This window comes from Tachyglossus aculeatus, chromosome 9 (genome assembly GCF_015852505.1).
Source record: "Tachyglossus aculeatus isolate mTacAcu1 chromosome 9, mTacAcu1.pri, whole genome shotgun sequence".
NCBI classification, from domain to species: Eukaryota; Metazoa; Chordata; class Mammalia; order Monotremata; family Tachyglossidae; genus Tachyglossus; species Tachyglossus aculeatus.
In genome coordinates, this window is record NC_052074.1 from 26,156,555 (window position 1) to 26,175,926 (window position 19,372).

The 19,372-nt window shown below is 44.9% G+C and overlaps 1 protein-coding gene across 1 annotated transcript in view; it reads right to left on the bottom strand.

Moving 5' to 3' along the window:
* Positions 1-913: 913 nt before the first annotated feature.
* CAPN13 (calpain 13) overlaps positions 914-19,372 on the bottom strand; it is a 64,448-nt gene continuing 45,989 nt past the window's right edge. The window contains exons 13-22 of the mRNA XM_038751724.1: positions 17,624-17,657; positions 16,830-16,886; positions 13,543-13,600; positions 13,376-13,446; positions 9,433-9,501; positions 8,871-8,949; positions 5,823-5,939; positions 5,102-5,157; positions 2,303-2,355; positions 914-1,285 (exon numbers count right to left, since the gene is read on the bottom strand). Coding sequence (XP_038607652.1) covers positions 2,329-2,355; positions 5,102-5,157; positions 5,823-5,939; positions 8,871-8,949; positions 9,433-9,501; positions 13,376-13,446; positions 13,543-13,600; positions 16,830-16,886; positions 17,624-17,657 — 568 coding nt within the window. The 3' untranslated portion in view covers positions 914-1,285; positions 2,303-2,328. The remainder of the gene's footprint in view (positions 1,286-2,302; positions 2,356-5,101; positions 5,158-5,822; positions 5,940-8,870; positions 8,950-9,432; positions 9,502-13,375; positions 13,447-13,542; positions 13,601-16,829; positions 16,887-17,623; positions 17,658-19,372) is intronic.

Consider the following 19,372-nt stretch of genomic DNA (forward strand, 5'->3'; position numbering starts at 1 on the left):
CACCGGTTCTTTTAAAGTAGTAGGAGAGGGGAGATAATAATGATAATAATAATAATAATGGCGATTTAATAACCCTTGACTTTGTTTTGTGATTTGATACCTCTAAAATGCTTTCAGAATGATGATCTCACTTTGTCCTATTTCCATGGGGTAATAACAATAATAATTGTGCTATTTAAGTGCTATGTGCCAAGCACTGTTCTAAGCGCTGGGGGAGATACAAGGTAAACCAGGTTGTCCCACGTGGGGCTCACAGTCTTAATCCCCATTTTACAGATGAGGGAACTGAGGCACAGAGAAGTGAAGTGATTTGCCCAAAGTCACACAGCTAACAAATGGCGGAGCCAGGATTAGAACCCATGACCTCTGACTCCCAAGCCCAGGCTCTTTCCATTGAGCCATGCTTAACACCTGTCTCTCCCTACCCCATGGAAATATAAGGACAAAATGAGATCATCAATTTGAAAGCATTTTAGAGGTGTTATTCTCCCCAGTTAACAGATGGGAAAACCAAGGCCCAGAGAGGTTACGTGACTACCTCAGGTCACACAGCAGGCTAGTGGCATTATTCATTCATTCAATCGTATTTATTGAGCGCTTACTGTGTGCAGAGCACTGTACTAAGAACTTGGGAAGTACAAGTCGGCAACATATAGCCAACAATGGGCTCACAGTCTAGAAGGGGGAGACAGACAACAAAACAAAACATCTGGACAGGTGTCAAGTCATCAGAACAAAATAGAAGGTGGATCCCTGTGATCTTTCCTCCTTCCCTTCATCTTGGTACCAGACCCCAATCCTTCCCATCAATGAGCAGCCAGTGCACACCTTAACCCATAGCTCTATACTTTATTTCATGATTCAAGAACAACCCTGAAATTTCCAAGGTGATTTTCATTCTGTTAAAAGATCGTCCTGTGCGAGGGAGGATGGAGGTGAGCTCCCATCTGGGCCAGCAGGAAGCATCCTTCTCCAAGGGGTTGCTGAGAAATGTCTGGTTTTTGGGTCTTAACTGGAGTTATGCCCTCTTCTCTCTCCTTTCTCACACTGGGCACAGGACAGAGGTAAGGCCGGGAGTCCCCACTTTGGGGAGAGATCCGCCCCTGCCCCACGGCAGTCCAACTTGGCCAGACAGGGGATCCTCAGACACTGCTCACGGGCTTCTGGGCTAGCCACAACCTGGCTCAATCAATCAGCCGTTGGCCGAGCCTGCCGAAAGCTTTCTCGATTGCTTCTGGTTTGGGATAGGGTTCTACTGCATCCTGACAAGCAGCTCCCAAGACACCTGGAGGGGAAACAGGAGGCTTTGAAGACAAAGAAAGCTCATCCCGGGGTGCGGAAAAGGGGGAAGCCCACATGTAGGCAAGCAGGCGCAACAAACCCCATGCCCCCTTCATTTTCCCACAGCAGAGCTCCAAATCCCTTCTCTCTGTGGTCTAATTTAACAGCTCTTGCCAAAGGAAGCAAGTGTCTAGGGATCTGAACCCAACGCAGATAATCAATCCTTCCATCACTAACATTTATTAAGCAGTTCCTGTATACTGGGCACTGTACTAAGTGCTTGGGAGTGTAAAAAGAGATGATCTCTGCTCTCAATCAATCACTGTTTGCAGAGCACTGTACTAAATGCTTGGGAAAGTACTAAGCAGAATTAGCTGACATGTTCCCTGACCAGGACAAGGTTATTAAAGGAGTTTATGTTCTTTGTGCACAGGTCTATCAGGATATGAAGCCCTTTCATGGTGGGATGATGGAAGCATTAAACAGTGCTTGGCACAAAGTAAGCACTTAACAAATACCATTATTATTATTTACAGGTCATGGCACTTGAAAGCCGAAACGCAACATCTTGTGGCTGCTTCGAGGAGGTTCTCTCTACTCTCCAGGTGCCTCAGGATGACCCGTACCTCCTGGCTTTTAGTATATTGAAACTCTTGAGTCTTGAAACTGAAATTTGCAGTGCCCGTTTTGAAGAGGACAGGCCAAGAACAGCAGCAGTATTAAGGGTAACTGTCTCACTGTCTTACCTTATCAGATCGGCTCTGCTCTCAGCTGGTTGCTTTGTGCTATGCCCATTTCATACTGGAAAGCAATGTGGGCATGGGGGAGCTGGACCAGAGAGTCTTTTGTAAATTAGTTCTCCAGCTCTGTGGTCTCCCAGAAAGTCAAACATCCCTTCTCCCTACCAGGGGAAGGCCCAGCCTTCACCCTAAGTTCTGGCCCTCTTGGATTCAAGTCTAATTCTACTTTTTACTCCTATTATCTTTGCTTCCGAGGTGGAGAAAATCCAAGCTGAACTCACCTGTCACATAAGGACAATTCACTGTCTCAGCTGTACATGGACAGATGCATCCACTAGGGAAGAATAACAAGAAATAGTAGTGACGAGAAGTGACTCACAGGAGCACAGGCAGCTCAGTTAGGCTAGTTGAAACAGGATCAGTAAGCCAAGAATCTTAACGCGGAATGTTGATTTTCAGGTATCAGGCCAGGGGACGGATGAAAATATGTGAACCAGATTTGGAACACGTTCACTGATTGCTGAGCTGCCCCACTCAGATGGCTGTGGTTGTTTGTGTCCTCCTCTTCCTACTTCTCCTTCTCTTCCTCTTCCTTCTCTTTCCCTCCTCCTCTTCTCTTCCTTCTCTCTCTCCTTTTCATCTTCCTCTCCTCCTCCTTTCTTCCTCTTCCTTCTCTTTCCTTCTTTCTCTCCTCCTCTTGTTCCTTCCTTTCCTCCCTTTTCTCTCCTCTTCCTCCTCCTCCCTTTTTCCTCTTCCTTCTCTTTCCTTCTTTTATTCCCCTCTCCTCCACTTCTTCCTTCTTTTCTTCGTTTTTTTCTCTCCTCCTTTTTCCCTCTTACTTCTCTTTCCTTCTTTTACCCTCCTCTTTTTTCTTTCCTCTTCTTCCTTCTTTTCCTCCCTTTTTTCTCCTCCTCTTCTTCCTTTTTTTCCTATCTTTTCTCTCCTCCTCCTTTTTTCCTCTTCTTTCTCTTTCCTTCTTTTACTCTCTTCCTCCTCTCTCTCTTCCTCTTTCTCTCCTTCTTTCCTCCCTTTTCTCTCCTCCTCCTCCTTTTCCTCTTCCTTCTCTTGCTCCTTTCCTCTCTCTCCTTCTCCTCCTCTTCCTTCGTATCCTCCCTTTTCTCTCCTCCTCCTTTTTCCCTCTTCTTTCTCTTTTCTTCTTTTACCCTCCTCCTCCTCCTTATTTCCTCTTCTTCTTTCTTTTCCTCCTCTTTCTCCTCCTCCTTCTTCCTTCTTTTCTTGCCTTTTCTCTCCTCCTCTTTTTTCCTCTTCCTTCTCTTTCTTTTTTCCTCTCCTCCTCCTCTCTCTCCTCCTCCTTTTTTCCTCTTCTTTCTCTTTCCTTCTTTTACTCTCCTCCTCCTCTCCTCCTCTTTCTCTCCTTCTTTTCCTCCCTTTTCTCTCCTCCTCCTCTTTTTCCTCTTCCTTCTCTTACTCCTTTCCTCTCTCCTCCTCCTCTTCCTTCGTATCCTCCCTTTTCTCTACTCCTCCTTTTCCCCTCTTCCTTCTCTTTTCTTCTTTTACCCTCCTCCTCCTTCTTCTTTCCTCTTCTTCCTTCTTTTCCTCCTCTTTCTCCTCCTCCTTCTTCCTCCTTTTCTTGCCTTTTCTCTCCTCCTCTTTTTTCCTCTTCCTTCTCTTTCTTTTTTCCTCTCCTCCTCCTCTCTCTCCTCCTCCTCCTTTTCCTCTTCCTTCTCTTTCCCTCTTTTATTCTCCTCCTCCTCTTTCTCTCCTCCTCCTCTTTCTCTCCTCCTCCTCCTCCTCTTTCTCTCCTCCTCCTTTCTCTCCTCCTCTTCTTTCTCTCCTCCTCTTCTTTCTCTCCTCCTCCTTTCTCTCCTCTTCCTCTCTCTCTCCTCCTCCTCTTCTTCCTTATTTTCCTCCCTTTTCTCTCCTCCTCTTCTTCCTTCTCCTCTTCCCCCACCTCCTTATCCTCCTTCTCATCCTCTTCCTCCTCTATTCTCTTCCTCACCCTTATTTTCCTTCTGCTGCAGGCCCTACTCCTATTTGGCTCCTGCTACTTCCTTTGTTCTTGTCCATCCTCCCTTGAGAGCCACCTCTGACTCAAGACAGAGGGGTGTGTGTGTGGCAGGTCCTGTACTAAGCACTGGGGTAGATACAAGGTAATCAGGTTTGACACAGTCCATGTCCCACATGGAGCTCACAGTCTTAATCCCCATCTTCCAGGCGAGGTAACTGAAGCCTAGAGAAGTGAAGCGACTTGCCCAAGGTCACACTGCAGACAAATGGTGGAACTGGATTAGAACTCATGTCCTCTGTCTCCCAAGCCCAACCTCTTTCCACTAGGCCATGCTGCTTCTCTGCCCCTTCCCCTCACCAGGTTGTTTCCATTTGACATTTGGGTGCCAGAAGTGGGAGAGGGGAAGGGGTGAGGATTTGGGAGCAATCTTACAAATTTGGCCTTACAGATGGTGTCTTTCCAAATTCCCGTGACACAGTTAAATGAGCCCTCAAGAGAATACGTGCCTCTAGCCTTCCCCTCCAGGATTAGTTGTTCTGGAATAAACAACAGCGGGCTTTATTAAGCCACTGACAAAGGAATAAATCACATTTGCCAAGGCCCTAAAGCAGTGTTGCCAGAAAGCAATATATAAAGGATGTAATTGAAGGGAGTTGCAGAGGCCCGGAGCCCTTTGATGGACTGTAGAGTGCACAGTGTGCTTAATATTCCCAGGAAGAGAAACGGCCCTGAAATCTGGCCAGGAGAAAGATGCCAGAAGGCTGTGTCCTGGCCTGGGGAAAACAGACACCCAGAGAAAGGAAACGGTGGGTCACCTTTGCCAGAGAAGCAGTTTGGTCTAGTGGCTAGAGCACGGGCCTGGGATTCAGAAGGACCTGAGTTCAAATTCCGGCTCCATCACTTGTCTGCTGTGTGGCCTTGGGCAAATCACTTCGTTTTTCTGGCCCTCAGTTACCTCATCTGTAAAATGGGGATTAAGACTGTGAGCTCCATGTGGGACAGGGATGTGTCCAACCTACCTTGCATCTTCCCCAGCACTTAGAACAGTGCCCGGCCCATAGTAAGTGCTTAAAAAATACCACCATTATTATTATTATTATAATTGTCTCACCTGAGTTTCTGTCAGGTAAAGTCCTATCCCATCTTCTGTTAGCTTGCGGAAAGCTTCTGTGGGGAAGAAAGAGGGATGGTTTTTGTGAACGAGGGAAGAGATGTGAGTGAATGTATACTCTGGTTCCACTATACCACTGGGGTCATCTCCCTTCTCTGACTATTGAATTTTACTCTCCTAAGTGCTTAGTACGGTGCTCAGCACACAGTAAGCACTCAATAAATACCGCTGAGTGATTGACTGATCAATCTAACTTTGGAAAAGGCAGAAGAGCCTCCTCTGACCTTCAGAGACAAATTTCTTCCAGCCTAAATGGGCTGGGCCAGGAACTGAGCCCTGGATTCTGGTCATGGCTCAGCTGTTATTTTGTAGAGGATGCTGGAGCCAGTCTCTTCCCATTTCCTCAGCTTCCCCATGAGTAAAGGGGAGACAAGATTTGCCTCCCTCCCCCCTTCACCGGCTCTCTCTCAGCATATAAAAATGAGTCTGGTGGAGGGAACTGCAGAGAGAAGTCAAGCCCTTTGGAACTGCCAGGATGGGGGTTGACCACCCTTATGAAGGCATCAACGTCTCCATGATGGAAGAGTTTCCTGGCTCAGGGAGCTTGGCATCTTCCTGGGTGGTTGTGAGCTTGTGATTCTCAAATTTTCCCTGCTGACCTCCCCCTCCTCTGGAAGGACCTGACAACTTCCAAGACACCAATCTTCTTGGGGCCACTTACTTGCCATGATTTGCAGTCGGAGCAGGAAGCAGACAAGGTCTGGAAAGCTGATCCTCCCTGCTTCATCGCCATACCTGAGGACCATACGTTCCAACAGCTCATCACTGATGGAGAAGCCTAGGAGGAAAAAGGGGAGAGAGGGAAGACTTAGAAAGGATGTGTCGATGGGGTGAGGCTCTTTTGGTCCTCTCAGGCTTCTAGAAATCTCAAGAGAGGTCAGGGGGAGAGTGGGAAACCTTTATTCACTTTGGAGGACTTGGTGCCAAGATCCTTGAAGCTTTCTGTTTCCCACTGATGGTTTAACTGATATGTTGGTGAACTGTAAGCTTGTCTCTAGACTGTAAGCTCGTTGTGGGCGGGGAATGTGTCTGTTTATTGTATTGTACTCTCCCAAGCACTTAGTTCAGTGTTTTGCACACAGTAAATTCTCAATAAATGCTACTGAATAACTCCTTCAGACCATGTGATCAGCCTAGACTCGTGCCCAGTCCTCTTCTAAAAGTTAAAAGCCCCCATTACCTGTCTCTATCTCTTTCTTTACTTCTTGCTCAGCCCTCCCCAATTAAAATTCTCCCCTCTCAAACCACTTTCCTGATCAAACCTTGAATTTTAATGCTGTTATTACTTGCAGAAATCTCTCACTTCACCTTCAAGTTAACTTTGGCTAGAAAGCCCTTTTCTCTTTAACTTTTAAGTATTTTGACTGCTTTGAATAGAATCATTAAAGTCCATATTAATTTAGCATTAGATAAGGACAGATCTGTTTAACATAGATAATAGTTCTCTAGTATGCTATCACAAGATACTTTTTATGATGAATAGGAGGGAAGAGATAACACTTGGAAAATTAACTATTTACATATCCTTCTAGACTGTAAGACCTTTGTGAGGAGGGAATGACTGCTAATTCTGTTATATTGTGTTCTCCTAAGCCATTAGTACAGTGCTCTGCACAGAGTAAATAAATTCAATAAACACCACTAATTGATGTATATATAAAATCATAATTCAGAATCTTTTATTATTGACATATAGTGTATTTGATCATGTAATTATATTTATTGTGCTTTTTTGTTGCTGTTTAAAAAAATCTATATTGTTTTGATTGAATTTTGGGATCTTGGAAACACAATAATGCTCTTTATACAATCTCCTTTGGGAAACTACATTTCATTGAACACTCTTTCACTTTAACACGCTATTTATTACTCTATTTATTTATTTATTTTACTTGTACATATCTATTCTATTTATTTTATTTTGTTAATATGTTTGGTTTTGTTCTCTGTCTCCCCCTTATAGACTGTGAGCCCACTGTTGGGTAGGGACTGTCTCTGTATGTTGCCAACTTGTACTTCCCAAGCGCTTAGTACAGTGCTCTGCACACAGTAAGTTCTCAATAAATATGATTGATTGATTGATTGATTTGCATGGCATTCATTAAGAGCACTAAGTAGTGCCTGGCCATAATCAGATTCTGATTATATTTGGTCCCTCACATTTGCCAACAGATATTTAATCCGAGCCTTAGATGTTCAACTGGACAGATATTAAATAGAAACTCTCCCTCTGGTTTTCTGTCCATCTCCACTATTTTTATTACTTCACTATTAGAGAAGCACCAGTGGGGGAAAGCCAACTGGGGAAATTAAACAAAGGACCCAGCTATCAACTTGTTTGGAATCCAACAACTTTTGAACTCCAAAAGCCTGCAGGGGTCAGTGGAAACTGGATAGAGGAGCCAAAATCTGATTATTTTGTATCTACCTCAGCGCTTAATACAGTGATTGGCACTTAGTAAGTTCTTAACAAATACTATTATTAGCAACCAAAACACCTTCTGGGGTTTGTCTGGTTCGTTCTGACTGTCCTGACATAAAGATGGTGGCTGAGTGGTTTTAGATTGAGTTGGGTTGACTTTCCCCAGAGTTCTCACCTTTTTTTATGGTATTGTTAAGTGCTTACTATGTGCCAGACACTAGGATGGATACAATCCAGCTGGACACAGTCCCAGTTCCACATGGGGCTCACAGTCTTAATCCCCATTGTACAGATAACTGAAGCCCAGAGAAGTGAAGTGACTTGTCCCAGGTCACAGACAAGTGCTAAGTGGCAAAGACAGGATTATAATAATAATAATGGCATTTGCTAAGCACTTGCTATGTGTAAAGCACTGTTCTAAGGATTAGAACCCAGGTCCTTCTGACTCCCAAGTCCGAGCTATATCCATTAGGCCTCGCTCCTTCTCTAACCTTACTCTTTCTCAGTAAACACTTACTAAATGCCATTACTACTATTTCGTGTGCCTCGGTTGATCTCATCCCTTTGGGAGGCTACCAAGACCTAGGATCAGAAACACTTTCTCTCTGTTAGTGTCTGTTGGGATTGGAAATCTGGGTTTTCTAATTGCATAGTGAGTAGGATCAGCAATTAGAAGACTCTTGACACATAGTAAGCCCCTTTGTCAAAGCAGAACAGGTACACCTCAGCATTGAGGGTGTCCTCTGAGGGGGGGTCCTTTATTTCCTTGAAGCTCTTAAGAGTGACCCTGTCACAAACAAAAAGCTATACCCTCCCTCTCCTCTCGGTCCACCTCTTCTCCCATCAATTTGCCTCCCTTTTCCACGGCACCATTCATTCATTCAATTGTATTTACTGCGTGCAAAGCACCGTACTAAACAATTGGGAGAGAACAATACAACAACAAATGGACACATTCCCTAACAACAACGAGCTCACCACTAGAAAGCAGCATGGCCTAGTAGATAGAGCGTGGGCCTGGGCGTAAGAAGGACCTGAGTTCTAATCCTGGCTCTGCCACTTACCTGCTGTGTGACCTTAGGCAAATCACTTAAGTTTTCTGTGCTTCAGTTACCTCATCTGTGAAATGGGGATTAAAACTGTGAACGCCACGTGGGGCATGGGCTGTGCCCAACCCAATTAGTTTGTATCAACCCCGGTGCTTAACACAGAGCCTGGCACATAGTAAGCACTTAACAAATACCATTTTTAAAAAAGGACCCTTTGGATCAGCACAGCCTTGCGTACCTGATTCCTGCACCGCTTTCCACAGGTCGGAACCCAGAAGGAATCCAGACTTCTTCTTGTCCACTTTCTGGAAGATGTCCTGGTGGGAAAGTAGACCATAAGAGTCAAGGACTGACCATTCAGAGTTCGGTCTGGATTACCCATCCATAGGGCCGCTCACATTTATCACAGAGGATTCAGGACCCAGTTGGAGTTTCCCAGGGGTTGCTGGTACTTAGGAGCCGTGTTTCCCTCCATACCAAAGCTTGTTGTGGGCAGGGAACATGTCTGCTAACTCTGTTGTATTGTACTCTCCCAAGCTCATAGTACAGTGCTCTGTACACCATGAGTGCTCAATAAATACCATTGATTTCTGGCTCTAGTTAACTCCTGGAGTTGATCAGAACCAATTTGTCCAGCTCCGAGAAGATACAGTATGCAATGGGACCCTCTCCGATACCTGATTAATTCCAAGGCCTGGGGACTTGGACATTTCCCGGAATTCCATCGGTCTTAGCATCAACAACGTCCTCTGGAGCCCCTACCAGCTCTGAATGAATTTACGGGGACCCGAGTTTGGTACCTGATATCTGACGAGGTGCTGCCACAGCCGATTAAATTCACTTCGGTCAAGTCGTCCATTAACCTGGAGCTGTATAGGGAGTTAAGGGTTAAATCAAGTCTGAGGATCCTCAGGTGGAGATGTGACAGCTCCACATATCTGTCAGTGCAGATTCCCTCACTACATGATAATGATAAATAATAATAACAACAATTGTAGTACTTGTTACATGCTAGTCACCAAACCACAAGCTTTAGTTCCCCTCTCCTCTTACCCAAAGGGCACTAATGGTAAGAGAACCACATGGCTTAGTGGAAAGAGCACAGGCTTGGGAGCCAGAGGACGTGGGTTCTAATCACACATCTGCTGTGTGGCTTTGGGCAAGCCACTTAACTTCTCTGTGCCTTCGTTACCTCATCTGTAAAATGGGGATTAAGACTGTGAGCTCCATGTGAGACAACCTGATTACCTTGTATCCCCTGCAGCACTTAGAACACTACTTGGCACATAGCACTTAAATACCATTATTATTATTACATTCAGTGACTTTTGTACACTTCCACACTTTTAAGTTTGACTGTAAACTTCATGAAGGCAAGGACTAATTCTAATTTCCATTCTCTGTTCCTACAGCCACTGGTATAGTGCTCTGCCTATACTGCTTAACCCACACTCATGGGGATGATTTCCATGATTCCAGCTAAGCTCTACAAAAGTTTTGAAACTGTGAGCACAGTTTGAGCATTTAGATTACACTCCTTGGCCTTCTCCACCCCTTATTTCATTTTCTTCCCAACCTCTCTACATCCCACAGCCCACCAACCCTGCCCAGTCTTGGCTATTCCAGATGCCCCCCCACCTCCCACCAAGTGGACCATCCACCCTTTGGGAGAATCTAGTTCATAGCCTGAATGAGCCACCATGATGCCCGTTCAGATGAGGAGGCAATGTTCTAAGCATTTGGTACATACAAGTTAAGTGAGTTGGACACAGTCCCTGTCCCGCATGGGGCTCACATTCTAAGTAGGAGGGAGACAGATATTCAATCCCCATTTTACAGTCGAGGAAACTAAGGCACAGAGCAGTGAAATGATTCGCGCCAGGTCGTACTGCAAGCAAGTGGCAGAACTGGGATTAGACTCCAGGATTTCTTTCACAAGGGCTAGGGAGCAAGGATTGAAAGAGATGAGAAGCACTGCTGAAAAGGGCAAGGTAATCTCAGTGAGGGAGGTCAGCTAAGGAGAATAAGGGCAGCACCTTTGTAGGGTTGGGGTCAGGTGTGAATAGCAGAGTGGCTGGAATTCAGTTGGTGAGGAAGGGAAGGGGGAAGGAGGGGACTCATTAATGCTCATGAATCTATGTCCCCTTAGCACTGTCCCCCAAACCTACCACCCTCAGCACTGACATACTCTGATTGCTTTCCCTACCCATAATTTATTTTAATGCTGGGCTCCCTGACTAGACTGTAAGCTCCTTGGTGGCAGGGATCATGTCTATTTACTGTACTCTCCCAAGCACTTAGCACAGTGCTCTAAGCACACTAAGTATTGGATAAATATCATCGATTGATTGACATCTTGAAAGAGTACCGGGGGCTCATTGAAAACCCGCAAAGCAGAATGATCTGTGAGGTCAATTGTGAGTGTGCGTATGTGTGTGTACCTACACACTGCAGCTGTCATAAAGCCTTGTTAAATGGAACCGTTCCCTCATTCTGAGGTTGATCGAGGTTTCGCTGTACAACGGTTTAGACGGCAATAGATCGAAGGAAAAATCCATCTCATAAATATTGGAATAGAGGACGGGATTAGAGAAAGTTATGTCGGCTCTCCCTGCGATGCACCCTGAATTCACAGTCTTTCCCAAACTGGCTCCGATTACCAGAAGTGGGGAAAACCCTCCCCATTCTGGATCAGATAGATAAAAGCCAGAGAGAGCTGCCGTTGGTCATTTTTATTCATTTGCTGGAGATCTGCAATGTTCTGACAATGTCTCTGAGTTATTCCAAGCCCCAGAATGAGGAGAGAGAGAGAGAGAGAGAGAGAGAGAGAGAGAGAGAGAGAGAGACTTGAGGATTTATGTTTTCATCAAGAAGTCCTCTTGTTCTACAGTGACCAGCAATGCATTTCCAATACTGTCTTGTTACTGCAAAAGAGTGGGGCCATCCATCTCACTGTAGAAGGCCCCGTGTATGCAGAGAATAAATGGCTACTAGGAAGCCTGAGGGGCATTTTGCCTTGATACAGAGCCTCTTCCCTGCCAGTTTAAAGGCCTGGGCTGAAAGAAGGGCCATGGAGCTCCTTGCTGAATGGGCAACTGAGAATCAAGCACTAAAGATGTAACCTTATAATAGTAATTATTAATAATACTAATAATCATAATGATGGTATTTGTTAAGTGCTTACTATGTGCCAAGCACTGTTCTAAGCACTGGGGTAGATACTGGGTAATCAAGTTGTCCCACATGGGGCTCCCAGTCTTAATCCCCTTTTTACAGATGAGGCAACTGAGGCACAGTGAAGTGAAGTGACTTGCCCAAAGTCACACAGCTGATAAGTGGTGGAGTCAAGATTAGAACCCATGACCTCTGACTACTATGCCCTTGCTCTTTCCACTAAGCCACGTTGCTTCTCGATAATAATTATTAATGATAATAGTAATAATGGCATATGTTAAGTGCTTACTAAGTGCCCTGAGCCCTGGGGTAGATGTAGGAATATCAGTGTGGACACAGTTCCTGTCTTGCATGGGTCTCACAGTCTGTGTAGGAGGGAGCAGGATTTAATCCCCATTTTACAGATGAGGAAATTGAGGCACAGAGACGTTAAGTGACTTGCCCAAGGTCACTCAGCAGACAAGTGGTGGAGTGGGATTAGAACCCAGGTCCTCTGATGCCTTGGCCACTGTTCTTTCCACTAGGTCATGCTACTTCTCTGAGCACCTGTTCCATAAGAAGGGGAGATTGACTGTAGAGCAGTGGGGAGGGAGCTAGCTTTCAGTTAAAGGAGTAGCCTCAAACCTAACCCAATTAGATCACTCAGTGCTGTTTATTGAGTTCTCACTTTGTGCTGAGCCCTGTACTAAATGCTTGAGAGGATTGTACTTCCCAAGCGCTTAGTACAGTGCTCTGCACACAGTAAGCACTCAATAAATACGATTGAGTGAATGAATGAATGAATACAGTCCAACAGAGGTGGTAGATATGACCCTGACCACAAAAAGCTTTCAGAGTAGAAGGAGAACTAGGCATTAAACTGCAGGTAGATGCATATAAGTGTTGAGAGAGTGGGGGTCAAAACCAAAGTGCTTAAGGTTTAGAGACCCAAGTCCATAGGCAGTGAAAAAGGAAAGTCAAAAAGAGGTAGTGAAGGCTTAGTCAGGGAAGGCTCCTTGGAGGCAATATGACTTGAGTGGGGCTTCGCAATTAAGGGAGTGGTAGCCTGTCAGTTATAATTGAGATTTATCCATCTGGAGTGCAATATTAAGGGCTGAAGAGCTTCACTTCTTAGCCCTGGTTGCCATTGGGAAGAGGAGGAGGAAACATCAGAGAAGAGAGAACAGAGCCAGAAGCCGCAGGCTTCAGACCCCCAGAAAGCTTGGCTCCTATGAGAAGGCCCTCAAAGAGGGTCGTCAGAGATAGAAACAACTTGATGGTGAAAGGGCATGGTGGAGGAGTTCTCTGTCTTTAGGCAAAAGCACCCACAGTACTTGCTTAAATATCCTTAATTTATTTATCGATATCATTGTCTCCCCCTCTAAGACTGTAAGCTCATTATGAGCAGAAAATGTGTGTTATATTAATTATGGTATTTGTTAAGTGCTCACTATGTGCCAGGGCACTGTACTAAGTGCTGGGGTGGATACAAGCAATTAACATTACACTGTACTCTCCCAAGTGCTTAGTACATTGCCCTGCACACAGTAAGTCTCAATAAATACGATCAATTGATTGATAAAAGGATACATCCAGCAGGGCCACAATGCTCCGGCATTCAGGAAGGGTGAACTCATTCCTCCTAGGTCCCAGAGAGTTACCTGGATGGGGGGCAAAACCACATCCATGAGTTGGTCCTCAGCCTTCCATCATGTCCCCTCAAAGGGAAGGTGCTATATCAGAACAAAAGCTCTTACCTTTAAGGAATTCTCCATTGAGAAAGCTTTGCAGCTGGGATGCGTCAATGCTGAAATCCTAAGGCAAAATGAGTCAGGAGAATTAGTCTTTCTCTACATTACGTAATAACCCACAGGACTTAATGCACCAACTCTAGAAGCACTTCTGGTTCTTGGGATTTAAAGGACACCGAACCAACCCCATGTGGAATAGGGAATATGTCCAACCCGATTTGCTTGTATCCACCCCAGTGCTTAGAACAGTGTTTGACACATAGTAACCGCTTATTGTTATACAGAAGGTGAAACCAAGGCCCGCAGAGAAGATGCAGAATTAATTACAGAATCCACGTCATATTCCTTGAGCTTCTGCCTTAACCCTCTGAAGGGGCACTTTGTCATCAAATGCTCAAGGTCTGTGAGGAATGGGAATCAGTTAATTGTATTTGTTGAGTGCTTACTACGTATAGAGGATTGTATTAAGCGCTTGGGAGAGCACAATATAACTGAGTTGGTAGACAAGTTCCCTGCCCACAAGGAGCTTACAGTCTAAAGGGGGATCAGTCAGTGAGTCTAAATGGGTTCTGAAGCCTTATCTTTTCCCTTAGTAATAATAATGATGCCATTTATTAAGCGCTTACTATGTGCAAAGCACTGTTCTAAGTGCTGGGAGGATACAAGGTGATCAGGTTGTCCCACATGGAGCTCACAGTCTTAATCCCCATTTTACAGATGAGGGAACTGAGGCCCAGAGAAGTTAAGTGACTTGCCCAAAGTCACACAGCTGACAAATGGTGGAGCCGGGATTTGAACCCATGGCCTCTGACTCCAAAGCCCGGGCTGTTTCCACTGAGCCATGCTGTTTCCCTTGCATGATGGATCAATTTTCAAACCCTGCCTCTGGCCCGGAAATTCCTTCCCCTCACATCCAACAGATGATCACTTTCCCCATCTTGTCTTGTCCTATGCTGGAGAGTCATTTCCGACCCATTAGCAACAGCACGGACACAGCTCTCCCAGAACGCCCCGCTCTCCATCTGCAACAGCTCTGGTAGTGGATCCATAGAGTTTTCTTGATAAAAATACAGAAGTGGTTTACCACTGCCTCCTTCCACACAGTAAACTTGAGTCTCACCCTCGAGTCTCTCCCATGCAGCTGCTGCTCAGCACAGGTGAGTTTTGACTTTAGCAGATTGCCTTCCACTCGCTAGCCACTGGCCAAGCTAGGAATGGAATGGGTCAGCCTCTGCTTAACTCTCCCTCCCAAGGCCGAGACTGGTAGCATTCATTCAATCGTATTTATTGAGCGCTTACTGTGTGCAGAGCACTGTACTAGCATACTGGAAACTCTCCAGTTGCAACCCTGAAAAGGGAACTCCTCCCCATCAGAGCCCTATTAAAATCACCTCACCAAGCAGCCTTCCCAAACTAACCCCTCATTTCAGCATCACCCTTGTAATTAGATTTGCCCCTTTACTTACCCCTCCTTCAACCCCACAGCACTTTTGTGATTTTGTAATTTCTTTATATAAGCTTGTTGTGGGCAGGGAACTTGACTGCCAACTCTGTTATAGTATACTCTCCCAAGTGCTTAGTACAATGCTCCGCACACAGTAAGCCCTCAAGAAATACGATTGCCTGATTGATTGAAGGAAACCAGAAGAAAGAGAATTGTGGGACCCACCTTTAAAGGCTTAGAGGAGATAAAAGAGCCAACCACACTGAGAAGGAGAAGGATAAGAGTAGCGTCGCCCCAAGTTCTGGCCCCGACTGCCTGATTCGGAGCCATTAGGGGTGGCAGTAGGGCATCCTGGGCAGGAGGGAAGGAACAGCTCCAGTTTAGAGCAAGCATGACCATCCTGCTTGGTGTTTTCTTTCATTTCTAAGCCTGGTTAGGGCTTGGAAGCACACTCCGGCACATGTTCTGACCTGTCCCCCTGCCCCCACTTCCCTCCACCAGCTGCAATACATTCACATAAGGGGAGGCAGCCTCCCAGAGCAAACTGTGGCCTAAGTTTGGGGAAAATCTGGCTTGCAGGAGCTTATTCTTGAGCCCCACATTCGTGTTGCTAGCATATCACTAGACTCTGTAGAACACTCCCACATATTTTAATGGTACTTGTTAAGCGCTTACTATATGCCACCCACTGTTCTATGCTCTGGGGTAGATACAAGACAATCAGGTTGGACACAATCCCTGTCCCACATGGGGCTCAAACTCTTGAACCCCATTTTTACAGATGAAGTACCTGAGGCTCAGAGAAGTTAAGTGACTTGCTCAAGGTCACATAGCAGTCAAGGGGCAGAGCCGAGATTAGAATCCAGGTCCTTCCAACTCCCAGGCCCGTGTTCCATCCACTAAGCCACACTGCTTCATGCATCCCATCTCCCATCTCTTGGAGGAGCAGTGTGGGTTGGTACCATTATTATAATCTCCCAAAGCAGTAACTCCAAACACACCTTTCCAAGAAGCTCAGAAAACCATGATGAGCGCTGTAGGCCTCCTAGCCCCAATCCCACACAGGCATTTCAAGGAAAACAATGTGGGTTTGTTTTTTTTTTATCTGAAAATAGCACTCTGGGCTCTTTTCATCACTAATGGGTTTCTTGATTCCAGGATCAGGACCTAGAGACCTTCTCTCTAAGTCTTCCCCTCTCAGCATCCTTGCTGTTCGTGGCCTTAGGGTGAGCATATCTGCTTTGTGGTAAGGACAACCTACTTTCATCTTTCCCATTTGACCCATAGCTGGTGCATTATATATGACAGCCCGTCTCATTTTCACCTTTCTACATTGATAGAATTATTAACAGCAAAGAGGTCTTTTTTTTACCAAGTCCTTGGCAGCAATTTTTCTCTTGACTAAGTCAAGGAGTTCTTTATAACAGTTTATTAAACCATTAAGAGCATCTCCTCTGAACATAGGTGGCTTGGCTGGAAGAACTGAAATCAATTACTCAAATTCTGACTGTTGTCCATGCTCTCGAAACAGGATGAGCACAAACTGGAAACAATTCCTTCGGAAAAAAAAAATCCAAGGGTGATGGCTAATTGCTTATTTTAAAAGAGCAATTATCCTATCTTAAAACAACAGCTGTTCTCCAGCCATAACCTGTCAGCAGTCTCCTTTCTCTGTGGCTTTAGACAACTTGATCAGCATTTGTGAGGGGATTTCCAGAAGGACAACTGATAAAAGCTAGGCTGAGAAAGGTGTTTATTCTACTAGTGTTGATTGTAGCCTGAGATTATTTTTCCTTTTATGCCTGCCCAGTTCTGCCTCCTGTTTCACAGTAGCCGGTGCGCTTCTTACCTGCTGAGTGTATCTTTGGAACTTGTATTTTGAGGAACTGCCTTCTGGAAGACTGTCCTGGATTGAAAGAAGAAATGAAAGTCAAAATCTGGGGGTCTGAGCAACAACTGCTGTGGAGTACCTTATTTGTTCATATTAATTTCTGCTTTCCCTCTAAACTGTAAGCTTATTATGGGCAGGGAACATGTCTGCTAATTCTGTTTGTATTGAACTCCCCAAGTACTTAGTACAGTGCTTTGCACATAATACTCAATAAATACAGTCGAGGGATTGATTGAGCAATGAAAAAGCGTTGCTTGCTTTAATTTTTCTACAAAAAATCCACGATCCTTACACCGAGATCATCCCCTGCCCTCCACTGATGAGGAAACTGAGAATTCCCAGTTCTAATCCTGGCTCTGCCACTTGTTTGCTGTGTAACTTTGGACAAGTCACTTAGCTTTTACGTGCTTCAGTTACCTCACCTGTAAAATGGGGATTAAGACTGTGGGCCCTGTGTGGGACAGGGACTGTGTCTGACATGATTAGCTTGTATCTACCCCTGTGCCTGGCAGGTATAAGTGCTTAACAAATACCTTGAAAAAAAAAATTCTCCCCACTGCTTACTACAACACTTAGCTCATTGTAAACACTTAGTTGGAGCTATTGATTCTTGATTGTACAGTGTCATCTCCAGGGTCCCCCTTAATCACAAAATGTGGAGCTCTGGGCAGTTATCATAGTTGTGGCCACTTTCCTCGCCATATGAGCTAGATGTCCCTAGCCCCTGGACCAAACCACCCTGAACAACCTACCTTCAGTTCTCTGAAGCTGAATTTATTAGGGTTCCTAGAAAATAAAGTGAGAAGGTAGTTAAAGAATAGCAGAGATTCTATTCTATTCTATCTGTTTTATCACTGTAGGCAGGGAATGTGTCTACCAACTATGCTACATTGTACATTCCCAAGCACTTAATGCAGTGCTCTGTACACAGAAAGTGCTCAATAAATATAACTGATTGATCGATTGGTATTGGAGGGAAAGCTTAGCACCCAACTCAGTGGGATCTGTAACTCTTAACTAGTCTAGTCAATTTATGTTTACTATCTCCCTCTTCAGACTACAAATTCCTCAGGGCAGGAAGAACTTTTGAATTACCAGGTGAATCGAAGCACTTAACCTGTTCCACCTTGATTACCATATCAGCCTCCTCACTGACCTTCCTGCATCCTGTCTTTCTGCACTCCAGTTCAGACTTCACTCTGCTGCCCGAATCATTTTTCTACAAAAAAGTTCAGGCCATGTTTCCCCACTCCTCAGGAATAGATTCTTGGAAGTATTGAAACACTGCACAATAAAGATGATTAGCAAGGAGGATTTGGCGAAGACCTGCTGGTGACAGAACACTATACAAACCACCTGAGGAACCCTCAAAAATGTGAAGGATATCAAAATCAACCAATCATATTTAATGAGCACGTACTGTGCATAGAGCGTTGTACTAAGTACTTGGGAGAGTATAACATCATAACAGACATATTACCTAGAAAATAAAGGAGTTGCTAATCCACCTCTACATCCAACAGAAACTCCTTACCATGGGCTTTAAAGCATTCAATCACCTTGCCTCCTCCTAGCTCACCTCGCTACTCTTCTACTACAGTCCATCCTGCATATATCACTCCTCTAATGCTAACCTACTCACTGTACCTCGATATCATCTATCTTGCCACTGACCTCTTGCCCACATCCTGCTTCTGGCCTGGCATGCCCTCCCTCTTCATATCCAACTGACAATTACTCTCTCCTCATTCAAAGGCTTATTGAAGGCACATCTCTTCCAAGAGGCCTTCCCTAAGCCCTCTTTTCCTTTTCTTCCACTCCCTTCTGCATTGCCTTGATTTGCTCCCTTTATTCATCCTTTCTTCCAGCCCCAAAGTAAGCAGCGTGGCTCAGTGGAAAGATCACGGGCTTGGGAGTCAGAAGTCATGGGTTCTAATCCCAGCTCCACCACTTGTCAGTGGTGTGACTTTGGGCAAGTCACTTAACTTCTCTGTGCCTCAGTTACCTCCTCTGTAAAATGGGGATTAAGACTGGGAGCCACACGTGGGACAACCTGATTACCTTGTACCTCCCCTAGCATTTATAACAGTGCTTGGCACATAGTAAGTGCTTAACAAATACTATCACTATTATTATTATATATACCTATCTGTAATTGATTTATTTATATTATTGCCTGTCTCCCCCTTTCTGGACTGTAAGGCCCCTGTGGGCAGTGAAGATGTCTGTTTTATTGTTACACTCTCCCAAGTGCTTAGTACAGCACTCTGCACACAGTAGTGCTCATTAAATACAATTGATTGGTTGATTTTGATATCTTTCACATTTTCGAGGGTTCCTCAGGTGGTTTGTACAGTGCTCTGTAACCAGCAGGTCTTAAGTAAATCCTCATTGCTAATCATCTTTATTGTGCAGTGTTTCAATACTTACAGGAATCGATTCTTCCCTCCCCTGGACTCAATAAACAGCCTTCAGTTTCTGCTCCTCTTCCCTAAGAATCT